At 35.0% G+C, this 23,734-nt stretch overlaps 1 protein-coding gene across 4 annotated transcripts in view; it reads left to right on the top strand.

The window, feature by feature from the left end:
* The window catches only part of PIGN (phosphatidylinositol glycan anchor biosynthesis class N), a 1,150,670-nt gene that overhangs the window by 762,282 nt on the left and 364,654 nt on the right, over nt 1–23,734 (top strand). For all 4 annotated transcript variants that reach the window (XM_044065181.1, XM_044065178.1, XM_044065179.1 and 1 more), the window contains one exon: nt 18,341–18,449. In XM_044065181.1, coding sequence (XP_043921116.1) covers nt 18,341–18,449 — 109 coding nt within the window. The remainder of the gene's footprint in view (nt 1–18,340; nt 18,450–23,734) is intronic.

The raw sequence follows: 23,734 nt of genomic DNA, 5'->3' as shown, positions 1-23,734 counted from the left end.
ACCCTTACTCTGTCTGTAAGGTATGCCTTTGCCCTATGTAGGGAGCCTGATTTCTGATGCCTTATTTTAATAGATTGAAGGATGTGCTGATCAAACTGGAGTTAGTCATCTATTATTATTATTATGCCTAGTAGTTTGGTTTGGGTACTGTTTCGATCTTGGTGTTGTTTGCCGAGGTGCTGTTGAAAGATCGTTGTCTAGTGATTTTTTTAGCCAAGTTACAACTGCTGAGAAGGAGGTTTGAGTATATTCTTGGAGTCTGGAAAAAGAAGGGGATACATTTACAAAGGCTGGCTCATCTGCATACTGTACTATGTTGTCTGGGTGGGTGCTGGTATGCAGCTTATTAATGAAGATATTGAAGAGAGGGGTCCAGGTATGGATCCTTGTCAGACTTAAATGGTTATTGGTAGAATGAATGTGAAGCTGTGATTTCATTTGACAGCTTGTTCCCTTTTTGAAAGGTAGCTAATGAGCCACGAGAGGGAGGGATGGGAGAGGCCAACAGATGCAAGTTTCATCAGAGGACTGTGGTGTCAGACAGTATCAAATGCCTTGGGTCTAAGAACAGAGTAGAAACTAGTTTGATAACTTAAACATGCACCCAAAATCAGACCAAAAAAAAAAAAACAACACAAACTGGAGCCAAACCATGCTGTGAACAATATAGAATCTTTACTGGTGCTCCTGGTACCATGGGTGAATGCCTTCAAGGAATAAAATCAAACACCTCCCACAGCCATTAAATACTTGTGCAACCTTCCAATTATACAACTAACAAGTGTAAATCAGGATAATTTTAATTAATAAAATAAAGAAGCACTGCACAAAATATATACAAAAAAAATCAAAACATTATAATCTTTAAATACTTGTTAAGCATAGCTAAAGTGATAGATATTGTTCAAATGTTTTTAAATGTATTGGCCAGACCAAGTGCATGGCCAAGATAAGTATTCCTGAGTATCTTGGGGAATTCTGATAATGTAATTTGGATAGTCCCATAGCAGAACATTTCCACAAAGCACGTGATGACTCAGATGTGAGCTTTTTCTTCAGTATTCTAGCTTGACCACATTTTGACAGAGGGGGAGACTTCATTTGTGAGTTACATGAAATGGAAAGCAAAGTCATTATTATAGAATTTTGCAATGTAGAGGTATGAACTTGGAGGTGAATTTAAATGTTTAAAACATTTAATATCTGTCATTTTAGTTATGTTTAACAATTATTTAAAGATTATAATGTTTTGACTGCTATCTGTCTAGTATAAACATATTACCATGCTAGAGAGATATCATCACTTTCAACAGTGGACTACTTTGTACGTATAGCACATGCACAGTTCATATTTATACTAGCTCTATTCTGGGCGGTCATGTGTTCACATTTCTCAGTACAACAGAGAGGGTACTGCATTCATTCAAGTCATAAGTAAGCAATAACAAGTAAGAAACTAAATACCTAGCACTCAAAGCAACAGTAAAATATAACGGTATTTGTAAACTATATGTACAGCAGTCATGGGGTTTGAAAAACTACAGTTAGGTATATACAGATGCTGGTCTGTCAGATAAACATGCAGTTTACATTAACAATTATTACTGTCTAAAAACGTGTATACAGAACAAAAATTACTTATTTAGGTAGGCACACTGATTTATTGACAAGTGGGGCAGTATTCCTAACAGCACTAAAGTAAAAAATGGCACATAAGGCTTATGGGATATGTTTGTAGTGTGCATGCGTTCTGAACAGGTGTATTCCACACTTGAAAATAGTGGGATTTTTCACCTGGCTGCAACTTTACTACATAGAAGAAAAAACAATCAGTGAAAATATAATTTATCATATATATTTCTATGCACAGTGCTTGTATGAATAATTTTAAACTTTCAGAGTATAAAAATTTCACATGAAATTTGAACTGAACAGTACTTTAGCTCATTACCATCCTTCATATAGTAATGAGTACAGTATTCCATTGCTGAGACCCTCTGCTTAATTGTCACTGTGGCAGGAATTATCTCTGTTAAAGTACAATACTGTACACTGTGTGCAGCAAAGTACCCCACCAATGGTTATTGGCTTGAGCTCTGAAGCATTACCTGCATAATATATACTTCCTGCATATGTAAATCTGAAATAAAGAAGATAGTGACTATAAGTAACATCTCCATAGTCATACTTTCATAATATGTCCTTGTGAATTTCCATTGCCTGATAATTCTGATCTGTTGTGTAATAATAATGCCATTTTGTTAACTAGGTAGGTCCACTGAAGACAGTACCTTTTTAGGGATGACCTGGGGAGTTGTGTCTGGTTAAGTGGCTTGCTGAAGGTCACACAGCAGGGCATGTGGGTTGAGGGACTCAAACCCCATACCACACAACTACAGCTCACATTCTTTTTTTTTTTTACTATGTTTATTAAGTATTACAAACAAACAAGAATCATTACAACAATATATATATATATATATATATATATATATATATATATATTGCATTAATACATAAAACCCATCAAACACTAATAATAATAAAAAAAAACAAGATCAACAGTTTACAAAGTGTCTGTTTATAGTATAAGAAAGATAAATTCAAATATTTAAAAAAAATATATTTTATGACTGGTTTAATGTCCATTTATTTAACATATTCTTGAGTTTCATCCATGAACTTAAAGAGGAGGTCATTCTAGTGCAGTGATGGTGAACCTGTGACACTCGTGTCAAAGGTGACACACCACGACATTCTGGGTGTCATGCCAGTGTTCACCGACTACCAGGTTACCAAAGAAACTGCTTTTACATTCGTTACTCATGTGAAGTGCACTTAACTAGTTTGTGCCAGGAGCCAGTTCAACAAAAGTGCTGCAAAGGTAAGGAAGTTATTATCTTCAAAGATTGTTTTGGTATATTGTCTCCAGAGTCTGCAGAGAACAGTGCTGACATTGTTTTCTCTTCATGGTCACACTTCTGCAAAGGGAAAGTAGTCTGCATTTCTAAGCATGTGCTGTTTAACATTCCTCTCAACTGTCCCTCTTAATCTCTCCTAATACTGGTGACTTTTTACACTTAATAGACTTATTTCACTTCAGAAAATTTATATTAATTCACATTCATTTTTTCTGTCAGTGTCTCAGATTAATAGTACTAGTAGTTTAAAACTGTCCATGTCTCTTATTTCTAGATTTGTCCCTGATCCTGTTGAGATTTATCCCTGATGTATTGAGAGCTATGCTGTTTTATTTATTTTTATTTGTTTATTATTTATTTTTGTTTGCGAGGGGGGGGGGCACACCAACAGAGTCAAGTTAGACATTTTCCAAATTTTTGACATGCTGAACTCAAAAGGTTCACCATCAGTGTTAGTGGTTCTTTCTTTAATTGATAAAATCTTCAATTGATAAGTTTCGGTTGCAGTATTAATGAATTCTTTCATTGATGGAGTAGAAACACTTTTCCAATTTTTTTGTGATCACCTTCCTTGCAATTGATAGGAGTGTCTAAAGAAGAGAGTAGTCAGTTTTCTTAACGCATGTAGGAATTGGGGTATTAAACAAAATGAATGAATTGTTTAACCTGAAATTATTGTTAAATAGTGATTGTAAAAAAGAATTGACATCATTCCAAAGTGGTTTAATTATAATACATTCAGAAATCATATGTTGCCCATTCAGCTTTAATATTCAACCCACATCTCTAACAACCATGTTTCTTTTTAGACATTAATTCAGTTTTATGAAGTGTACTATAGGCATTACTTATAAATGTCCAAGAAAATAATTTCCACTTTAATGACATTGTGGTTTACGCAGAAGATGTAAGCATCATTTTTTTCTCACTTTAACTTGGATAGTAATTGTTAATAGTTACAAAGTAATCCCAATAATTATCTTTACAGTGATTGAATTTAGTTTTAGTCACCTTAAAAATTTTGGATAAAGATCCTTTCTTTGGGAAGTTTTGATGTATCAATACTATCAGAAGATCTATGAACTTTGAAATCTCCTTTTTATAGATGAATGCATCAGGCCTATTTCTATATAGATATAGTATATCTACAGTTTTGAATATCCAACCACATTTCATTGTTTAAATTTAATTAATTTAATATAAAGTGTAGAAAATGCTAATTTTCTTTGTCCTTTAATTGAAACCAAAACATTAACTATTTTTTCTTTATAAGGATTCATTGTGCAAGTGTTAAATGTGTTGATATTATTTTAGGTATATACTATATAAGGAATGTTAAGAATAACCAAGTTTTATATTCTGGCTCCCTGTATATAAAATTTCTGAAATTAAACATTGTCATGATGATGTAGGTTGAATTTATTGATGGATTTTGATATTCCAATATCAAATCCTTCAATAACCAAAGAAAGCTATTATTAATTATTTTATGGTAAGACTTATATATTTCCTGATTATTTGTTATAAGAATGCTTTCTTGTATATATTTCCATTTAGCAGAATAATTTTTATTTGTCTAAGAGATAATTGTTTTTATAATGGTGAAAATAGAATATTATTCTATATCTGGTAGATTTATTCCTCTACAGTTCCAACTTCTTAAATTATGCTGTTGGGAATAGGAAGGGCTAAAGATTGTATTATATATATAGTAGTTTTTGTAATATTATGATTTTTTAATTAAAAGTCTTTCTTCTAATCTAAAAATTAATGTATTCCATTTGTTAATAAGAATTTTAATTTTGTCTAAACAATCATTATAATTTATATTAATTACATCTTTAATGTTTTTAGTTAAAATTATTCCTAAATATTTGATTTTAACATTGACTGTATATTTAGAATACTCTATTGCCATGTTAGAAGTGTAACAGTTTATACATAAGATTTTTGTTTTATCTTCATCAGTTATGTGGCCTGATATAGACTGAAAATTTTTGATAGCCTTAAAAAAGGAACCAATAGAACTTTTATATGTCAGTAAGATATCGTCTGCAAATAAAAGTATTTTAAATTTGCATTATGACCAAATTGTACACCTTTAATTTCTGATTTTGATCTTATGTAATTTGCGAAGGGTTCTATAATCAAAGTGAATACTAATGATGAAAGTGGACAGCCTTGCTTTGTACCTTTGGTGATGGGAATTGATTGTGAGACATAAGAACCTATTTTTATGTATGCAAATGAATTATGATATACATTTCTTATAATTTGCTGAAAGTCTAGTGAAAAGTTACATTCTTGCAATACTAATGAAAGTCCCAATTAACCGTGTCAAATGCACTGTTGACATCTAGACTTACTAAAGTCAAATAGTCCTATATATTGTTAATGTAGTCAATTATAGTTATCATAAGTATTCCTATTTTTTATAAATCCAGTTTGGTTATTATTAATTAGATATGGAAGAAATTGTTGAATTCTGCTTGCTACAATAGACATAAATAATTTGTAATTGACATTTAATAATGTAATAGGTCTATAAGATGTACATTCAGCTGGGTACTTACCAGTTTTTAAAACTGGGGAAGTAAGTGTATATTTCCATGAAGGTGGGACTATTGTTAAATCTTTAACTAGCTGAAAAGTGTGAAGTAAAATATTTAGTGCAGTTTTGGGCATTAATTTATATATTATGCTATTATTGCCTGGGGCTTTATTAGATTTTAATTTGTTTATTTGATTTGTAAGTATAAGCATCGATATAGGCTTATCAATTATTTTCAAATGTTGTTCTGTCAATTTATTTTTAGTGTATTTTCTAATATTTTTTTTCAATAAAACAATAAAATAGCAATAAACTGACAGTAGTTAAGCACTTTCATCCCACAAGGGACTTCATCAGAACTGTCACAGCAATCAATTAGCTCACTTAAATACAATTAAAAAATCACATGATCAATAAATTGACACAGGTTTAAAAGAACAGACCATAATTTTGTATCTACACAATGCCATAAAAATAAAAATGACCTAAACTAAATATATTAACTTTTTAACATTATAAACTCTTAAGCTTAAGGACTGGAACAATGGAACTAGCTTCATTAAGCTCTGAGGGAACTTGTGCATTTAACCTCAGTTGTCACATAAGTTCCTTGACCAGTAAATAGTCCTCAGTTATTCTACCCCTGTCATCTTTTTTAGCTTGCTCAATAATGGTGCATTTTAAAAAGTGTGTAGAGTAATTTTTCACATGCCTAAATAGTGCATTCATCTCCCTACCCTTCCTAATGTCCCTCTCATGTTCATAAATCCTGTCCTTTACCCCCCTAATAGTTTTGCCAATGTAAAAGACAGGACATAACTGGCACTTGGCTAAATAAATGGCCCAGTTCGTATCACAATTATACCATCCTTTAATACTAGTAAATTGGCCTTTGGCAGTAATAGATTCATCCACCAAATTATGTTTACAAATGTTACAATGGCCACATTTAAACATGCCAAATTTAGATTTATTAATTGCACCTTTTCGTGTGGGATTAAAATGTCTTTCCATTAAATCCTTAAAACACATATTTTTTCTATACACCACATCTGGGCCATCCCTCATTAGTTGATATAGCTGTGTGTTGGATGTAATAACAAGCAAATTCTCCCTAATTATATTTCTAATACTATAGGAGTCGACTGTAAATGTCAGCATACAAGTATTAGAAAAATTCTTTCTATGTGGTGCAACAAGTAAATTACCAGTATTCTCCCCTAATGTATCATTATCTTGATCGTTCAACCGATATAAAATTGGACAATAAAACTTCCTACTTCTTTTATTTGCCACCTCGTCCTTTATTGGGATTAAAAATTCTAAAGGGTAACACTTCACAAACATATCTAACAATTTATCATATTCCACTAGGAATACTTCATCAGTAGATATCATCCTGGCCAACCTAAATAGTTGGCCTTTAACAACAGATTTTTTCTGATGTTTAGGATGACAGCTGTCAAAACATGGGTTTAAGATATATATTAGAAGTAAAACAATTCCTCTCATAGTCCTTGTGGATAGACACATTCACAAACACCATACTATCTCTATTAAAACTGTGCAAAAATCTCAAAAAAGTTGTTGCATTAATATAATCCAAGAATTCCATCAATTTAGCCTCATTGCTATTCCAAATGATAAAAATATCATCCAAAAAACGAGTATAGATTCACATACTATCACTAAAGGGGATATTAAACACAAAATTCAATTCCCAATAGGCCGTAACAGTATTGGCAAAACTTGGGGCACATGCTGCCCCCATTGTGACTACATTAACTTCATTAAAAATGTGTCCTTCAAAGAACAGGAAATTGTTAGAGAGGACAATATCCATAAGTCTCACCAATACATTATACATTCCTGTGAAAAGTTTAATTCCTACTAACATCTCTTCTAACCATCTAAGACCTACCTCATGGGGGATAACAGAATAGAGGTCACAAACATCTATAGTGACCAAAAAGCTATCACTTGTTAATGTCACCCCAGAATGTTTATCCAAAAAAATCCCATGAGTCTCAGCAAATTTGTGGTATTGAAGACCGACTGTTTTAACCCATGGTCGATAAATTTGGCCATGTAATAGGTTTTACTTCTATTGCTGCTGACAATGGGTCTGAGGCGTGGGTTATTATAATTTTTGTGAATTTTAGGCACACCAAAATTCCAGCTATAACTGGCCATTTATTATATAAAAAGTCATATTCATCCATATAAATCTGACCCTGTAATATATCATTTAACTAATCATCTATTTTACTGTAAGCAATATGGAATTCATTCCTTGATATTTCCTCATATACATCAGTTAATAACAGGGAATTTATTCTATTATTATAATCAACAGTGCCCATAATCACCACCCCACTCCCTTTGTCAGGCTTCATTATTCTTATTTCTTTATCTTTGATAATATTTTTCAGCAGTCCTCATTCATCCTGATTCAAATTAAAAAAATTGTATTTACACTTCTCTTGGATAGGTCTTTGAGTATCCCTATCACACATTTGCTCAAACACTCCAAGCATACTATTTAATGGTGGATTAAATGTACTAGACCTCTTATGTCCACCGCCAAAACTGGCATTTTCAACACAGAATTACTGCCACCAAACAAAACAGTTAAATTTAACTTTCTTAAATACAATTTAAGGTCTAATATAGTCTGTCCGATTTTAGCTCTTGCTGCAGGTACAAAATTGAAACCTTTGGGCAATAAATTAGCATGAGTTTCAAAAAAATCCTTAGATGAAAAATTAAAGATTGTAAAATCATTGTTTGTAAAATCATTGTTTAAATTCAGTGCCTTTCTCACACTAACATGTCCATTAAGTTCATTTACAGTAGAGATATGCAGTCCATTGGTTAGTGTTTCCACCTGGCCCCATTCTTCCTGTTGTTCTAAAAAGTATTTGGTGTGGCCCCTTGTCACTGGTAAAAATCCTCTTCTCCTGAAATATTGCAACTATTTCCCAAATTTTGTGCCTGAATCCGTTCAGATCTCCTCACCTCACCATGCTGCATCTCTTCCTGATTCACCAAAACTCGACCAGAATTATTCATTACTTCTTCTTCCCTTGCTATAGGTAGTTACTGGAAATGGGGAAGCATCCTTTGTTACCATTCACTGGATCAGGATATGCATATCCACACCTATAGGCTGTAGAATCCCATTCAAATATTTTCTTTTTCCTGAGTACATTATTTTCACAGTCCTTATCCACCTTACTGAAAATATGAGAATAATTGGTTTTATACTGATCAGAAAGCAAATCCTCTGTGATATTTACATTAAGATTGTCCAACTCACAGGAAAGATTCTCAATAACAGTGTCATTATTTTTGATCACTTCACTGACAAGTTCGCATCCTGCTGTATTGAAGATTTTTATTAGAGAGGTATAGAATACAGTACCCTTCTCGACTCCATTCAGAAATTTCCAAAAATGGAGTCCCTTAGGTACATATTCCATCTGTTGTTCCAGTCCTTAAGCTTGAGAGTTTAAAATGTTAAAAAGTTAATATATTTAGTTTAGGTCATTTTTATTTTTATGGTATGTGTAGATACAAAATTATGGTCTGTTCTTTTAAATCTGTGTAGTAATGTATTGACCATGTGGTTTTTTTTTAATTGTATTTAAGTGAGCTAACTGATTGCTGTGGTAGCTCTGATGTACTCTTGTGGGATGAAAGCACTTAACTGCTGTCATTTTATCACAGTTTTATTGAAATAAAGTACAGTGGTGGTTCTACTAGCTGTCCTGGTTCCTGGTTTAGTCAAGTGAATTGTTTGTAATAAAAAATTTTATTGCTTTTTGTGAATCCTTTACTTGTTTAAATTAATTAATTTTAATAAAATGTGTTCTAAATTCACTAAGAATATCTTCAATTGCAGTAACTTTTTTCATTTTTTCTCGGTATATAATTCTGCAATGTGATTTTAATTATCATTTTAGTTCTACACACAAGTTTGCGTAAGGATTTTGGTTTATTGAATAATTTGTTAGTTTAATCATTTCCAGATTTATTTTAATTTTGTGATTCAGAATTTCTAAATATTTATTTTGTAATTCATTTATTTCTTTTAATGAGATATTGGTAATTTGATCTTCCAGTTTTAGTTTATCAATTTCTGCTTGCAAGTCATTTAATTGCTTATCCCATTATTTCTTTTTAATAAATACTGATTTATAATTTTTCAATATAAATAGGATTTAAGAGTGTACCATAAGTATACTTCTGATACATCTTTATTATTATTAAATTCTATATAGGTTTGTACCCCTTTGTTGAAAAATTCTTTAAAATCTTTCAGATTAGTAATATATGTCGGAATTCTTTTAATGTGAATGTTATTATTATAACTCACAAAAAAATTCAAATGTTAGGATATTATGATCTGAAATTGGGCACGGAATTATTTAAACTTTGTCTATGACACTAAATCATTTGAAACAAAAACTCTATCAATACTTGATTGTGTGCCATGTCTGTTTGAAAAATGAGTGAAAAAAGAGAGCCATTAACTGAAAATTCATTAATGTCTTTAATGTAATTATATCGACGAAAGTTATTAATGCCTTAGCAGTGGCAGATATTTTATGCCTCCCTTTAGTATTTGTGTCTTTTTCATGTAAGATACAATTAAAGTCTCCAGCTACTGTAAGGCTTCCCTTTGAATATTGAAGGATCTGATCTAATTGAATTTTGGAATCTTTGACACCAAAACTAAGTATCCAGTATAAATTAACTAAAGAATATATTTTCCTGTTAATTAGTATATTAACTAAACAAAACATACCTTTATCATCATTATAGGTTTAAAATATGTGGTATAGGTAAAGTGCTTTTCCACAATATAGCTCCCCCTCTTCTTTTTTTGATTAAATTAAGATCTAGCTGTAATTGCATATTGCTTATTATTGAGCCTATCTATATCATTTGTTAATAAAATCTGAGGTGAGAATAGTTTTAAATATTTAAAGAATCTACTCCTTTTGCAGCTGTTGTTCAAACCATTAATATTTATTGATAAACACTTTAGATTTGTCATTTATTATAACCTAAATAATATCTTTTGTATAGAGTTTTCTAGCATATAATGTGACAGTATATGTAAGTCACTAGAACAATAAATATAATTTGTAATAAATATAGTGAATTTTAAAATAATGCTATTATATAAGAAATAATTTATTGTAGACACCAAAGAAGGATAAGTATCTCAAAAACTATACAACATAAAAGGTTCTAGCTATCCTACCCACTTGGAGTATATAATTCCAAATTTGGATAGCAGTTCTATCCAAGTTATCCTTTCCAACAAAAGACGCAAAATTAGTTCATCTCCACCATTCCATTTCTATGTTTTTATAATAAAATAAAATGAGAAAGGCATATGCATAATGTTATACATATATTGAATGAACTCTCATTTTAATCTAAGCCTACATGAATTGAGCACGTTATTACTTATGTTTATTAAAAAGCCCTACAGCATGTGTCTATATAAATCTATGCATATAATACAATATTTCCTAAGAATTGTATTTAATAATAAGATTCAGTAAAATATAATAAGTATATATTAGATCAAAAAAAATTTAAAATAATATTAACAAAACAGGAATTAATTTAGTAATAGTTTTTGTATTAAATCTATGTAACTGAATCTGGTTAGAACCACACAACAAAAATATTTACTTTAATTCCATATGCACATATAATAATATGATTCCAAAAAGAAACTTATGTAATAATCTAATTAATCATTTCTACCAATACTTGAAGGATCTACTATAATACAAGTCCGATCAAAATGTATTCTATCTGACAGTGACAGCTCATCTGAAGCAAAGTCTACAATATTATTGAATAATTGTGCCTTTGTAGATGTTCAAGGATAAACCAGATCTCAGAGGAAATGAAGAGTAGCATTATAATAATCTCTTAAGGGTCAATCCAGTAATCAATGTTGTACAGTCTTTGAAAGGTGTTATCAAATAACATTAAATATGTTAGCAGAAACTAAATATGTAATAATGCAAGTAGTGACCATTATGATCATGTCTCAGCATGTATGAGCAGTGAATATTTGTTTATAAATATTTCCTTTTGTTAATTCAACAAATATGCTTATAAAATAATGATATATGTTTGAATGTTTTAGAAAGAGTAAATCTATATGCTCAGTGGTTTCATATGTAGTCACATATTGCTTACATGCATATTATGACATAAAACAAATCAAAGGAATTAATCAGTTTATTTAAAATGCTCAGACATGTGTGAAATATTGTGTAAGACATTTAAATAGTATTAAAGGAAGATTCTTTCATCTCTAAACTGTGCATTTGACTGTCAATTTTAGATTAAAACAGAGCCTAAACTTTTGTGAATTTTCTAACTCTAAAGTGTAATATATGGCAGAAAGAATATGCTTGTCTTTGTACATGAATACATGAGTGCCAGAAATACAGTGGATATAAAAAATGTATACACCCCTGTTAAAATGCCTGTTTTTTTGTGATATAAAAAAGGAGACCACAATAAATAATTTCAAAACTTTTCCGACCTTTAATGTGACCTGTACACTCAATTGAAAAACAAACAAATCTGTTAGGAGGAAAAATATAAAAAAATAAAAAAATGCACAATAAGTTGGTTGCATAACTAATACTTTGTTGAAGCACTTTTATATTTAATTACAGCATTCAAGTCTTCTTGGGTACACACCTACCATCAATTAAAGAAACTCCGATTAACACCAAATAAAGTTCAGCTGTCGTAGTAGGATTTTCTTGACATTAATCAGTTGTCTCCTGCAGCAAAAGCCATGGTTCGCAGAGACCTTACAAAGTATCAAAGGGATCTCATTGTTGAAAGGTATCAGTCAGGAGAAGGGTACAAAAAATTTTCCACAGCATTGGATATACCATGGAACACCAGTGAAGACAGTCATCAAAAAGTGGAGAAAATATGGGACAACAGTGACATTGCAAAGAACTGGATGTCCCTCCAAAATTGATGAAAAGACAAGATGAAAACTGGTAAGGGAGGCTGCCAAGAGACCTACAACAACACTTAAGGAGCTGCAGGAATGTCTGGCAAGTACTGGTTCTGTACATGTGAAAACAATCTCCCATATTCTCCATATGTCTGGACTGTGGGGTAGGGTTGCAAGTCGGAAGCTTTTTCTTACACAGAAAAACAACCAGGCCCGACTAAAATTTGCAAAACAATACAACAAGTCTCTCAAAAGCATGTGAGAAAAATGTGTTATGGTCTGATGAGGCCAAGGTTGAGCTGGCTGGCCACAATTCCAAAAGGGACGTTTGCCGCAAAAACAACACTTCGCATCACCAAAAGAAGACCATCCCCACCTTGATGCATGGTGGTGGCAGTATCATGCTGTGGGGTTGCTTTTATTCAGTTGGAACTGGGGCTTTAGTTAAGATGGAGAGAATTATGAACAGTTCCAAATACCAGTCACTTTTGGCTGAAAACCTTCAGGCGTCTGCTAGAAAGCTGAAGATGAAGAGAAATTTCACCTTTCAACATGACAGTGATTCCAAGCATATATCCAAATCAACAAAAGAATGGCTTCATCAGAAGAAAATTGATGTTTTGGAATGGCCCAGCCTGAGCCCAGACCTAAATCTAATAGAAAATCTGTGGGGTGATCTGAAGAGGGCTGTGCACAAGAGAGACCCTCACAATCTGACAGATTTGGAGCACTTTTACAAGGAAGAGTGGGCAAATATTGCCAAGTCAAGATGTGCCATGCTGATAGACTCCAACTCAAGAAGACTGAATGTTGTAATTAAATCAAAAGGTGCTTCAACAAGGTATTAGTTTAAAGGTGTGTACACTTATGCAACCAGCTTATTGTATGTTTTTTATTTTTTATATTTTCCCCAAATATATTTGTTTGGTTTTCAATTGAATTGTACAGGTTATAGGTCACATTAAAGGTGGGAAAAGTTTTGAAATGATTTATTGTGGTCTCATGTTTTCATATCACAAAAAACTGGCATTTTAACAGGGGTGTGTACACTTTTTATATCCACTGTACATATCATAAAGACATGTAAATATAAAAGTATTAGTATTAGTTTCTGCCAATGGATTTGCAGCTCACATTTGTAACCTTCTGCACAAACTGCCAGATAGTACAGTCAGCATGCAGCTATTTTGTCAGGTTAATTTCAGTGTAAAATGAGTCTATAAATTGAGCCTTGATGAGGTGCCATGGTCCCATTTCTTGCATAGAGAAAAAGCTTTTTTATACTTCAAAAGGGGTTTTGCATTCACTACATATACCTAATCTCCTGAAAGGCATTCAAGCATTTTATACTTCACATCATGAAGCATTGTAACAAAACAAAAATCTTGATGTCTAGAAGTATAACTACTTGAAAACAACCACATCTGGGTGCTCAGTTTTTCTTTTAGCAGTGCACTTGCCACTAGTGAACTTAACTCACCATAGTGGCTCTGTTTGTGTAGCATATAATGCATATAACATGTCTTTATTTATAGATACTGGCAAACAACATATGTTACATAGAGATGAGTGAATGCTTCTTTGCCATAGACATTATCTATGAAAGCTTTTGAATTTGCTAAGAAATACTGTTCTAGTAGTAGCCACAGTTTTAACTAAACAAAGAACAGAAGTGGGCACACACCCCACCTCTACAACACACTCCCACTGTATTTTTCCCATTCCTCCTCTCTACATCTTTTACTTATCTATCTCACTTTAATCCTTACCACTTTACTGTCCACTCTTCCCTATTCCTATTATACCTTTATATCTACTCTACAGTAGAATACCCCTTTTACAACCTGCCTCCCATACACTCTATTGCCTTCTCTAACTTCTCAAACTCATCTTACCATGGCTCCCTACCTGCCTAGCCAGCATTTACTGTCATTCCTGCTACTCTCCACCCTATGCTCAATCTATCTCCTATCCTCTTACAAGATATCACTTGATACTCCATCCATCCTTCCACATAAACACACCTCTACATTCATCACTCCACTTATCTCTTATCCTTTTACTTCATCAACCCCCAATTATCAGCTACCAAAATTCCACAGACTTAGACATCTCAACTATGTCTTGACAACTTATAACAAAAATAAAATTCTAACCTTACATAGACTCTACCTGGTTATCAAATGTAGCAATCCTACCCTTCAAGATGGTGATATCCACCCTAACCCTGGCCCTTCACTCTCTTCCCCCACAGTATATATGCCGAAAACCAATAATAGCTTCTTAATCGGACATCTTAATACCCAAAGCTTAAACAACAAAGTACCATACCTACATGCCCTCCTTCACATACACTCATTTGATATTCTATGCCTCTCAGAAACCTGGCTAAAACCTAGCACTAAAGACACTGAAATTATTCCCCAAGGCTATAACATAGTAAGACTCGATCGTCCCAAAAGAAAAGGTGGTGGTGTTGCTATTCTTTTTAAAAACCACCTTAATATCACTAGCCTTCCACCCCTATCATCTCAAGATAGCAAGATAGAATCCATCATTATCAAACTCCAATTAAATTCCAAAAAATCCATATATATCATCTGTATGTACCTGCCTCCTGGTAACAATATTCCAATACTCGAAGATTATCTTAGTTGCATATCAACTACTTATCCACAGGAAACCATCATTCTAGGAGACCTGAACATAGACTGGAATAGCATTAATGCAGAAAATCCTTCATCCCATATTAACCTTCACGGCTTCACCCAAACCATTACCTTGACTACTAGGCTCAATAAACACACTAATCGAGAAAGTATTTTAGACTGGATACTTATAAACAGACTAAAAACTAATTACAAAGTAGGAACCTTGCCAGACGATGTTAGTGACCACTCCTTAACTTTTATAACAAGAGAAAAAACTGACTGTCCAAATCCCCACATTACTAGAAAAATACGTACCATCAAACATTTTAATCCTGACCTATTTCAAGCCGAACTCAGTGCATGTAACTGGAACCCATTAAAAACACTCCCTCTTGAAGATGCAGTACTACATTTTAACAAAATATTTGTATCCATTCTTGACACATATGCACCGGAACGTGCTATTAGAATGAAATCCAATACAGCCCCTTGGCTCTCCCATGAAACCAAAAATCTTATTCTCGCTAGGAATAAAGTCTGGGCTAGTTGGAGATCCCACAGAAATAAAACTGATCTCCTACTCTTCAGACAGCATAGAAATCTAACTAAAAAAGCAGTTATGGCCGATAAAAAGAAATTCTATATTGACCTACAACAAACCCATCTTAACAATTCTAAACTTTTCTGGTCCTCAATCAATAAACTCCTCTCACCAGGAACTTCCAAAACACCTTCCCCTCTAAATGCAGACCCTGATACCCCACAACAGACTGCAGATGCTCTTAACTCATTCTTCACTGAAACTATTCAAGCACTAGCTAAACAACTTAATGCCAACAACTTCTGTCCTCTAAGTAAACTAACCAACTCCTCTTTTAACTTTTCTCTACAACCGATCTCCACATCATATATTCACAGACTTCTTCTCAAGCTAAAACCATGCACCCCCTCTGCTGATAAACTCCCTTCCCTTTTTCTTCAAAAGGCTGCTAAGGTTGTTGCATATCCTATATCTATTCTTATAAATAGGACAATTAGTGAAGGAATCATCCCCGAAGTATGGAAGGTATCTCATATAATCCCTCTTCACAAAGGTGGAAACTCAACTGACTACTCCAACTATAGGCCTATTGCTCTCCTCTCACCTCTGTCCAAAATTATGGAAAAGTGTATCCACCTTCAACTCATACAATATCTCTCAAAGCATAACATAATAGCAAACTGCAAACATGGCTTTAGACCACATCACAGTACTACCACTGCCCTGCTTTCTTTTGTAGAGACTATAAACCAGAACCGAAACAACAACTTACTCTCTTCTGCCCTCTTCATTGACCTCTCCAAAGCATTCAATATGGTAAACCACCCCTTATTACTTAATACTCTCGAATCCATCTCATTTGATCCCCCAGCTATTAAATGGTTTAAATCTTACCTCACTAACAGAAAACAAGCTGTTCTCTGGGATAATCACATCTCATCTCTCCTGCCTGTTTCCATTGGGGTTCCTCAAGGCTCTATCCTCGGCCCACTTCTTTTCTCCCTCTTCATTAATGATCTTCAAACAACAATCCCTCAAGCAACCTGCATTCAATATGCAGATGATTCAACACTCATTTGCTCAGCTCCATCTACCCCAGAACTAATCTCTCTCACCCAAAAAGTATTCAGTACAGTAGAAACATGGTTCTCTAGTCGCTTCCTCTTACTAAATGCCAAAAAAAACAAACTTCTTCTTTTTACTCCCACATCTAGAACCTCCCCCTTACATTCTCCATCTCTTCAAACAGCGCCACTGTTATCTTACCCGACACTTCAACTAAATTGTTAGGTATTACAATCGACAATAATCTCTCTTTCGACCTACACATTAACAACTCCATAAAGTTAGTTAACAGAAAGATAGGATCCTTATATCGAATCAGACCTTTTCTTACACCATCTACCAGAACAAGGATTGCTCACTCTCATCTTATTTCAACTCTTCTATATGCTGCGCCTATCTTCACTAACCTCAAAAAAAACAGCCTTAACAAACTGGCAACCTGTTATAATAACATTGCCCGCTTTGCTACTGGTAATCCCTATAGAACTCATCACTGCCTCAACTTAAAACTTCTAGGCTGGCCTGAGTTTCAAAACTAACTTTTAATCCATCAACTCTGCATTGCCCATAAAATACTATACCAACCTAATAATACCCCCATACTCTCACAACTCATAACCCCTTATAAAAATCTCAACTCTCTCCGCTCATCCAGCAAACTTCTGACAAGTTCAACAAAGTCAAATAATAATGCTGGTGACTCTCTATTTACCAATGCTATTGGGACAAAATGGAATTTGTTACCCACTAGCATAACAAAGATAACTTCATTGCCCCTTTTCAAACAGAACATTAAAGTGCATTTCCAAAATCACTGGCTTTGCTCCTGTAATAAACCTGATTAGTCTATCTCTATTACTACCTAATAAAACCATTTCTCTTCTCCTTTCTACTCTGCATGCTTTCTGTCTTTCTTTTCTCTTCCCCTTACTTCTCTACCTGCTATTCTGCAGTGCATCCACTTTTATTTTCACCACTTTCTATTCCCACCTTCTTTATTTCTCCTTACCCTCACTCCTTTCTTTATTAATCCAATCAGTATTTTTCCAACTTGTTAATTGAGAATTGAACTGTATGGAGTGTTTATAGTAACTAACTCTTGTAGTAGTTTTTTTATATATAAGAGTGTTATCTTTTATTTTTAATGTTTGCTTGCTAACTCTATTACTAACTCTTAGATTTTCATTATAATGAGTACTGCTATTACATTTTTGTATGACAATTTGTGTTTGTATGTAAATTTTTTCATCTCTGAATGTATCTCACTCTGTGGAGCTTTTCTCCCCGGGCCTCTACTGAAAATGGAAATTTCTCCAGCTAGACTAGCCCGGTCAACAAATGTAAAATAAATAAAAATAAAATATGGTTAGAAACCAAAATCTCCAAAAATATCTTGACATCATTAGAATATTGCAGAGGATTCCATGGAGTTGATTTTTGCTTTATTCAAGATTAGTTAAGTAGTCTTAATTTTACTTTGCCAGTAAAATGTGCAAACAACTTGGTATAAAGTAGTAAGAGCTGGGAATACGTATTTATTGTGTTGTATATATTTTATAATGCTTATCCTGAAATTATTTCTGTTTTGTCTCATAGATGCTGTGTGTGGCATTGTCTACATACATACTGAACAGTACTCACTCCAGCCTGGAACTGAAGCAAGGCCTGCCTTTAGCTAACCAGCTCATCAGCTGGGGTATTCTGGGTAGGTAGAGTCTGACACTGATACAGGACATGCTGCAGGATGCAACATTATAATCATAATTGAGTTTGATGTTCAACATGCATAGGTTTTATTTTAAGCTATGCATTCGGCTCACTATAGTAATGGTTGCCTCAAGAATTTTGACATGAGAAAAGTAGGACTAGTGTGCTCTCTACCAGTAGATATGCTATGTGGCACTTACATACAAGTGGTTGACAGATGAGTGCTGCCTCCAGTCCCTTTCTTCTGCTTTTTCTGCTTTCAGTGTTAACTTGCATAGAGCTTTGATGATTTTCCTCTAAATCATTCTGTATTTTATCCCTTACAGTCTGTGATTTTTTTTTTGCATGCATTATTTTTTTTTATTTTTCTGGTTTGACATAAAACCATTTTCTTTGGTCCTGTGTTGTAATTGTATCTTTTGTCACTCTTCTAAAGTTATTTAATACAGCTGCTAATCTAGCAAGTTTTTCTGTAGAACATTGATGTGTCTTGATATTTTGTCTAACTGTAGCTTAAAGAGTGATGTATTACATGCATTTCTTGCTGAGACCAGCAAGGAGTTCCAGCTTCAATAATTCTTGTGCAGGAAAACAGTTTCTTTTCAGTCTAGTGTTATTTAGGTCCATCTTTAGTGAAATATTGCTGTCCCTTTTGACACACTCTTGTTTTTGATTGTAAAACCTGGTGTTAAAGCGAATGCATCATCTTTAAAACACGTGAACACTGATTATGGAGCACACTGTATCAATCTGCATTCTGTCAAACGTTCCACATTTAGCAAAGTTTTCTAATTTCATCTTTGTTTTTTGTGTCTCTTCTGCTGCTCTGATTCTGCCTTTTCATTGTCTCAGTTGTACAGCCAATGAAAATGGAGCCTCTCAAAATCAAGTAGGAATCAATGAATTATTAGAAGCAGGTGGGTCACTTTAAAACTTGGTACGTTGTAATCTCCATTATAAGTCTGAGACAAGGAAATGAGAGGATTCTGCTGTAAGTTCCCTTCTCCTTTTTGCAGTCTGATCATGGCTTCAGACATAGCTGCTTTTGTAGTTGCTACATCTCTCTTAGCATGTTGTTCCTAAGGTTGCACTGAGATGCATTGAAATGAATGGGGAGCCATGACAATGCCTTTAGAAGAGGTATTTATTTATTTTTTGGAAAGGATTTCTGTAAAATAAGTACTAGAAGGCCTGCTAATCTGTTGAAGGACTAGATTGTGATTTCTGGGCAGTGATTACCCAGTGTGTATTAGGGAGGATGTTGCTGCTCAAAGATCACTGTGGTATATTGGTTATTATTGCATCCACTGCAGCAGAATTATGAAGTCTTACACTTGGGTGACTGGCTTCCTTAACTGTTTGTACCATATTGTTCAAAGCTCCTGTTCTAGATAGCTTGGTCTGAGTTTAGCTGTGCAGTTTTTAAGCTAATGTCTCCTAGAATTAACTTTTTGTATCATAGGCTAGGGAAATGTTTTGTATGTTATGATTGCAAACTCTCTTCATTTAACAAGGATATTCCATTTTTTAACTACAATTTCCTTCACTGGGCTGACAAAAATGTTACTGCATATTTCCGCAGTGTAGGTGAGTAGACTGGTACTGTAGTTATCTAGGAGCATCGAACATTTAATGTTGTTTATGATTAGTATAAAGTTAATTAATGCAGTAAAGATTACTGTGCCTGTGACTACTTCAGCTCAATGCATTTACTGCGTGTACTCTTTTAGGTGTTTTTCTTTTCTCAGCAGATATGCATTAGTGGAATTAGTATATTAAAGTAAGAAGTGTGAGGCTTGTCAGTGCTGAAAAACATTCCAGGGATTCATGAAATGGCCTAAGCTGAGGTTATGTCACTAAAAAGGCTCTGCTCCCTCCATACAGTATTTGACGCTTTCATTATCACATTATCAGTTAATTTGCATATCTGTGAATCGCAGTTACTACCACTGTGTACAGATTATTGCTGATTTGTATATTGCAGTAGTTAACTGCTGCTCATGTAGGCATTGGCATGCCCCTGTCACTCTCCCACACACAGAGACACACACACACACACACACACACACACACACACACACACACACACACACACACACACACACACACACACACACACCACAGTCCCTGTACCTGTCCTTGAGTTGTCTGCGCTTCCTCATCTAGTGGTTCCCCCAACCCACCCATTCCCTATACTGCTTTTGCTACCATAATGACCCAATTGTATTATCCCTGGTGGATAGTGTTCCTCCCTGATTCCTGTACTGCTGTTGATGCCATTATGGCATAGTTGTGTTATTAATGGTGGCTAGTGTTTCCCTCACCCCAATCCCTGTAATAGTTTAAGTGCCATTACAGCAGAAGTGTGGTATGCCTGGTGGCTAGTGTTTCTCCCTAATGCCTGATCCTCTGATCCTTATACTGCTGTTTGTGTCATTACAGCACAGATGTAAATATTGTAGGTAAAACCTGCTTCCATATTATTTATAGCTGTAGGTCCCCTACCATGAACGACGAGAACCACTCTGCCTACCTGGACCTACTTGAGGCAATCACTATACAGCCAAACAACTTGGTCATGGGTGATTTCAACTGTCCTTCCATCAACTGGGAGTCATATATGAGCACAAACACACTCGCCCTAAGGTTCCTGGACTTTGTTAATACAGATGCTCTGAAACAGATAGTCTGCACCCCCACAAGGGGCTCGAATGTCCTAGACTTAGTACTCGCCAACATAGGGGTATCTGCACTACCTCCTGTGTGTTGCCCTCCCTGGTAAGGTCTGATCATAAATCAATCTTGTTCGAAGTAACGATCATATCTGACCCCCCCCCCCCCAAGAGCAAAAAGGATGAACATTTTCTATAAAGCAAACTGTAGCCTCCTAAGCAATGGCATAAATAGCTTCAAACCCCTTGCTACCACTGTCAGCAGTGAGTGCTATACAGAGGTGTACACAAATGTCCTGTATAAACATCTAGACAAATGTATAGACTCAGCTGTTCCTGAATGGATCAAAACAAGGCCTTCACAAAAAAAAAACAAGCCACACTGGTGGACATCAATCATAAATATGTTATACAACAAGAGAAAGAAACTAATGTCTAAGAACAAGAGGGAACTGACTCAGCAGAGGTAGAGCATTCTCCACAGCTTGAACAAGCAAATAAGATATCGTGTAAAGTCATCTAAAGCCAATTACAAAGCTAAACTATCATCCCTAGCTAAGGATAATCACAAGATATTCGTTAACTACTTCAGACAACCTATCCAGGAAATCATAGACCCATGAAACTAACTGGCCTGATCTGCAAGGCCATGGAATGGATTATCATTGACGTCATTAACAGGGACATTAGCAACCTCCAAACACTCAACCCCACACAGTTTGGCTTTGTCAAGGGGAGGTCATGTCTGTTAAATCTGGTCGACTTCTTTGAGAGTCACCAAAGCCATGGATGAGGGGAAGACAGGACACACAGCCTATCTTGACCTGGATAGTGCCTTTAACACTATTCCCCACTTGGGCATAATAGATAAAGTCTCTCAACGAGGCATCAATCCATATGTTATCAGATGGGTAGCAAACTGGCTCACAGATAGAACCCATTTAATCAAAATAGGGGAAGCCATCTCAAACAGTAGACCCGTAATGAGCAGCGTACCCCAGGGATCAGTCTTGGGGCCTCTGTTATTCAAGATATACTTCTCTGAGGTGCAGGCCAAAACAGTGGGCTGTGGCAGACCAGGTTTGCAGATGACTGCAAGCTGGGAGCTGTCATCAGTTCCCCAAGTGATGTGGATATTCTCCAAGACGGACTCACTCAAAAATGACTGGTGCCAGAAACATGGCCTCAAGCTGAATGTCAAAAAATGCATAATCATCCCCTTTGGGGAGAGTGATGTCCCCACATATTATCACATTAATAACATCCTAAGCATGCAATCAGTCGTGAGGGATTTGGACACCCAGGTTGATGGCAACCTGACTTTTGACCACTGTGTTGCTTCCATTGTATGAAAAGCTTTCTACATGGCCCACATCATAAGTAAGGGTATTTCATCCAGATCCAAGGAGGTCATAACATCCCTGCATTCTTCCCTTATAATGCCAATTATTGAGTACAATGCCCCCTTTGGCATGTACCTCGCAAAGCACATGCAGCAGCTGGAGAGACCACAGAGGTTCCTCACCAGAAGAACCCAGGGCCCAAAACATCTACCCTACATAGATGGGCTAAAAGCCCTGCCCCTCTACTCAGTTTCGTACAAACTCCTCAGAGGAAACCTCTGTCTGGGCATAAAAAGCAGTCTCAGACCCCGCCTTGATGGGGCTGCTGCATATCCGCAAATCAAGCTCCACTCGAGTAACCCACATGTGCAGCCTCAACCTGGTCTGTGACATCAGTAGGACTTGTTGGCGAGACAGATTTGTGTCCCAGAGACTCCCCCATCTGTGGAATAGACTCCCTCTCCACGTCAAGCAGAGTACTTCATTATCCCTTTTCAAGCGCAACCTGGATTACAGGATAGGAAACACAAAATACAGCCCTGGGATTCCACCTGTGTCCCTGCTGGACAGGATCTTTGAGTGCTGACTTGTCTAAACATGGGCTAATCTCTTGGCTAGACTTATTAGGGCCTCAGGGCCAATAGGCTTGTATCTTCCTATGATCCTGTGATAAGATAGTTAGTATCTATGATACTGTAGATGTTATTGTACAGAATATATCCTGCATAGCAGGGTAACATTTCTTTAACAATTATCAATTGTTACAGTGATAGTATTTTATCAGAAATTGCAAAAAGGTAGGACAGATTTTATGCACCATAGAGTAGTCGCAAGCACTTTTTTCATGTTGAAGACTGCTCCACATCTGGATGATCTACTGTGTACTTGGCCATTCGCAGTAGCTATAGTCAGACTTGACTTGGTATCTTGGCAAACTTGGATACCCAGATAATCTCCTTTCTATGAAATGTGAACATAAACATATTTAAAAGAAATGCCCCTAAGACAGAACCCTGTGGATTTATTATTAGTCTTCTCCAAGGATAATTTATTATACAATCTGTTTGTAATGGCACAGTTTGTAATCCATTTTGAAAACCAGCTACATGTTTTTAGTTAACCTTCATGCTGAGTAGTGTGTTAAGTATATTAGAATTTGGCATTGAATCATAACCCTTCACTAGCTCCAGATAAATTAGGTTGGTACTTATCTTAAGTCCAGGGATTCAACAAAGTTAATTCAGAAATTTAAGAGGTTTGCTAAGTAG

The sequence above is a fragment of the Protopterus annectens genome, chromosome 3.part0 (assembly GCF_019279795.1).
Source record: "Protopterus annectens isolate FY-2018-M chromosome 3.part0, PAN1.0, whole genome shotgun sequence".
In the NCBI taxonomy this organism is placed as follows: Eukaryota; Metazoa; Chordata; order Ceratodontiformes; family Protopteridae; genus Protopterus; species Protopterus annectens.
The sequence above is the reverse complement of the archived record's forward strand: the minus strand, read 5'-3'. Positions and strand labels throughout refer to the sequence as shown.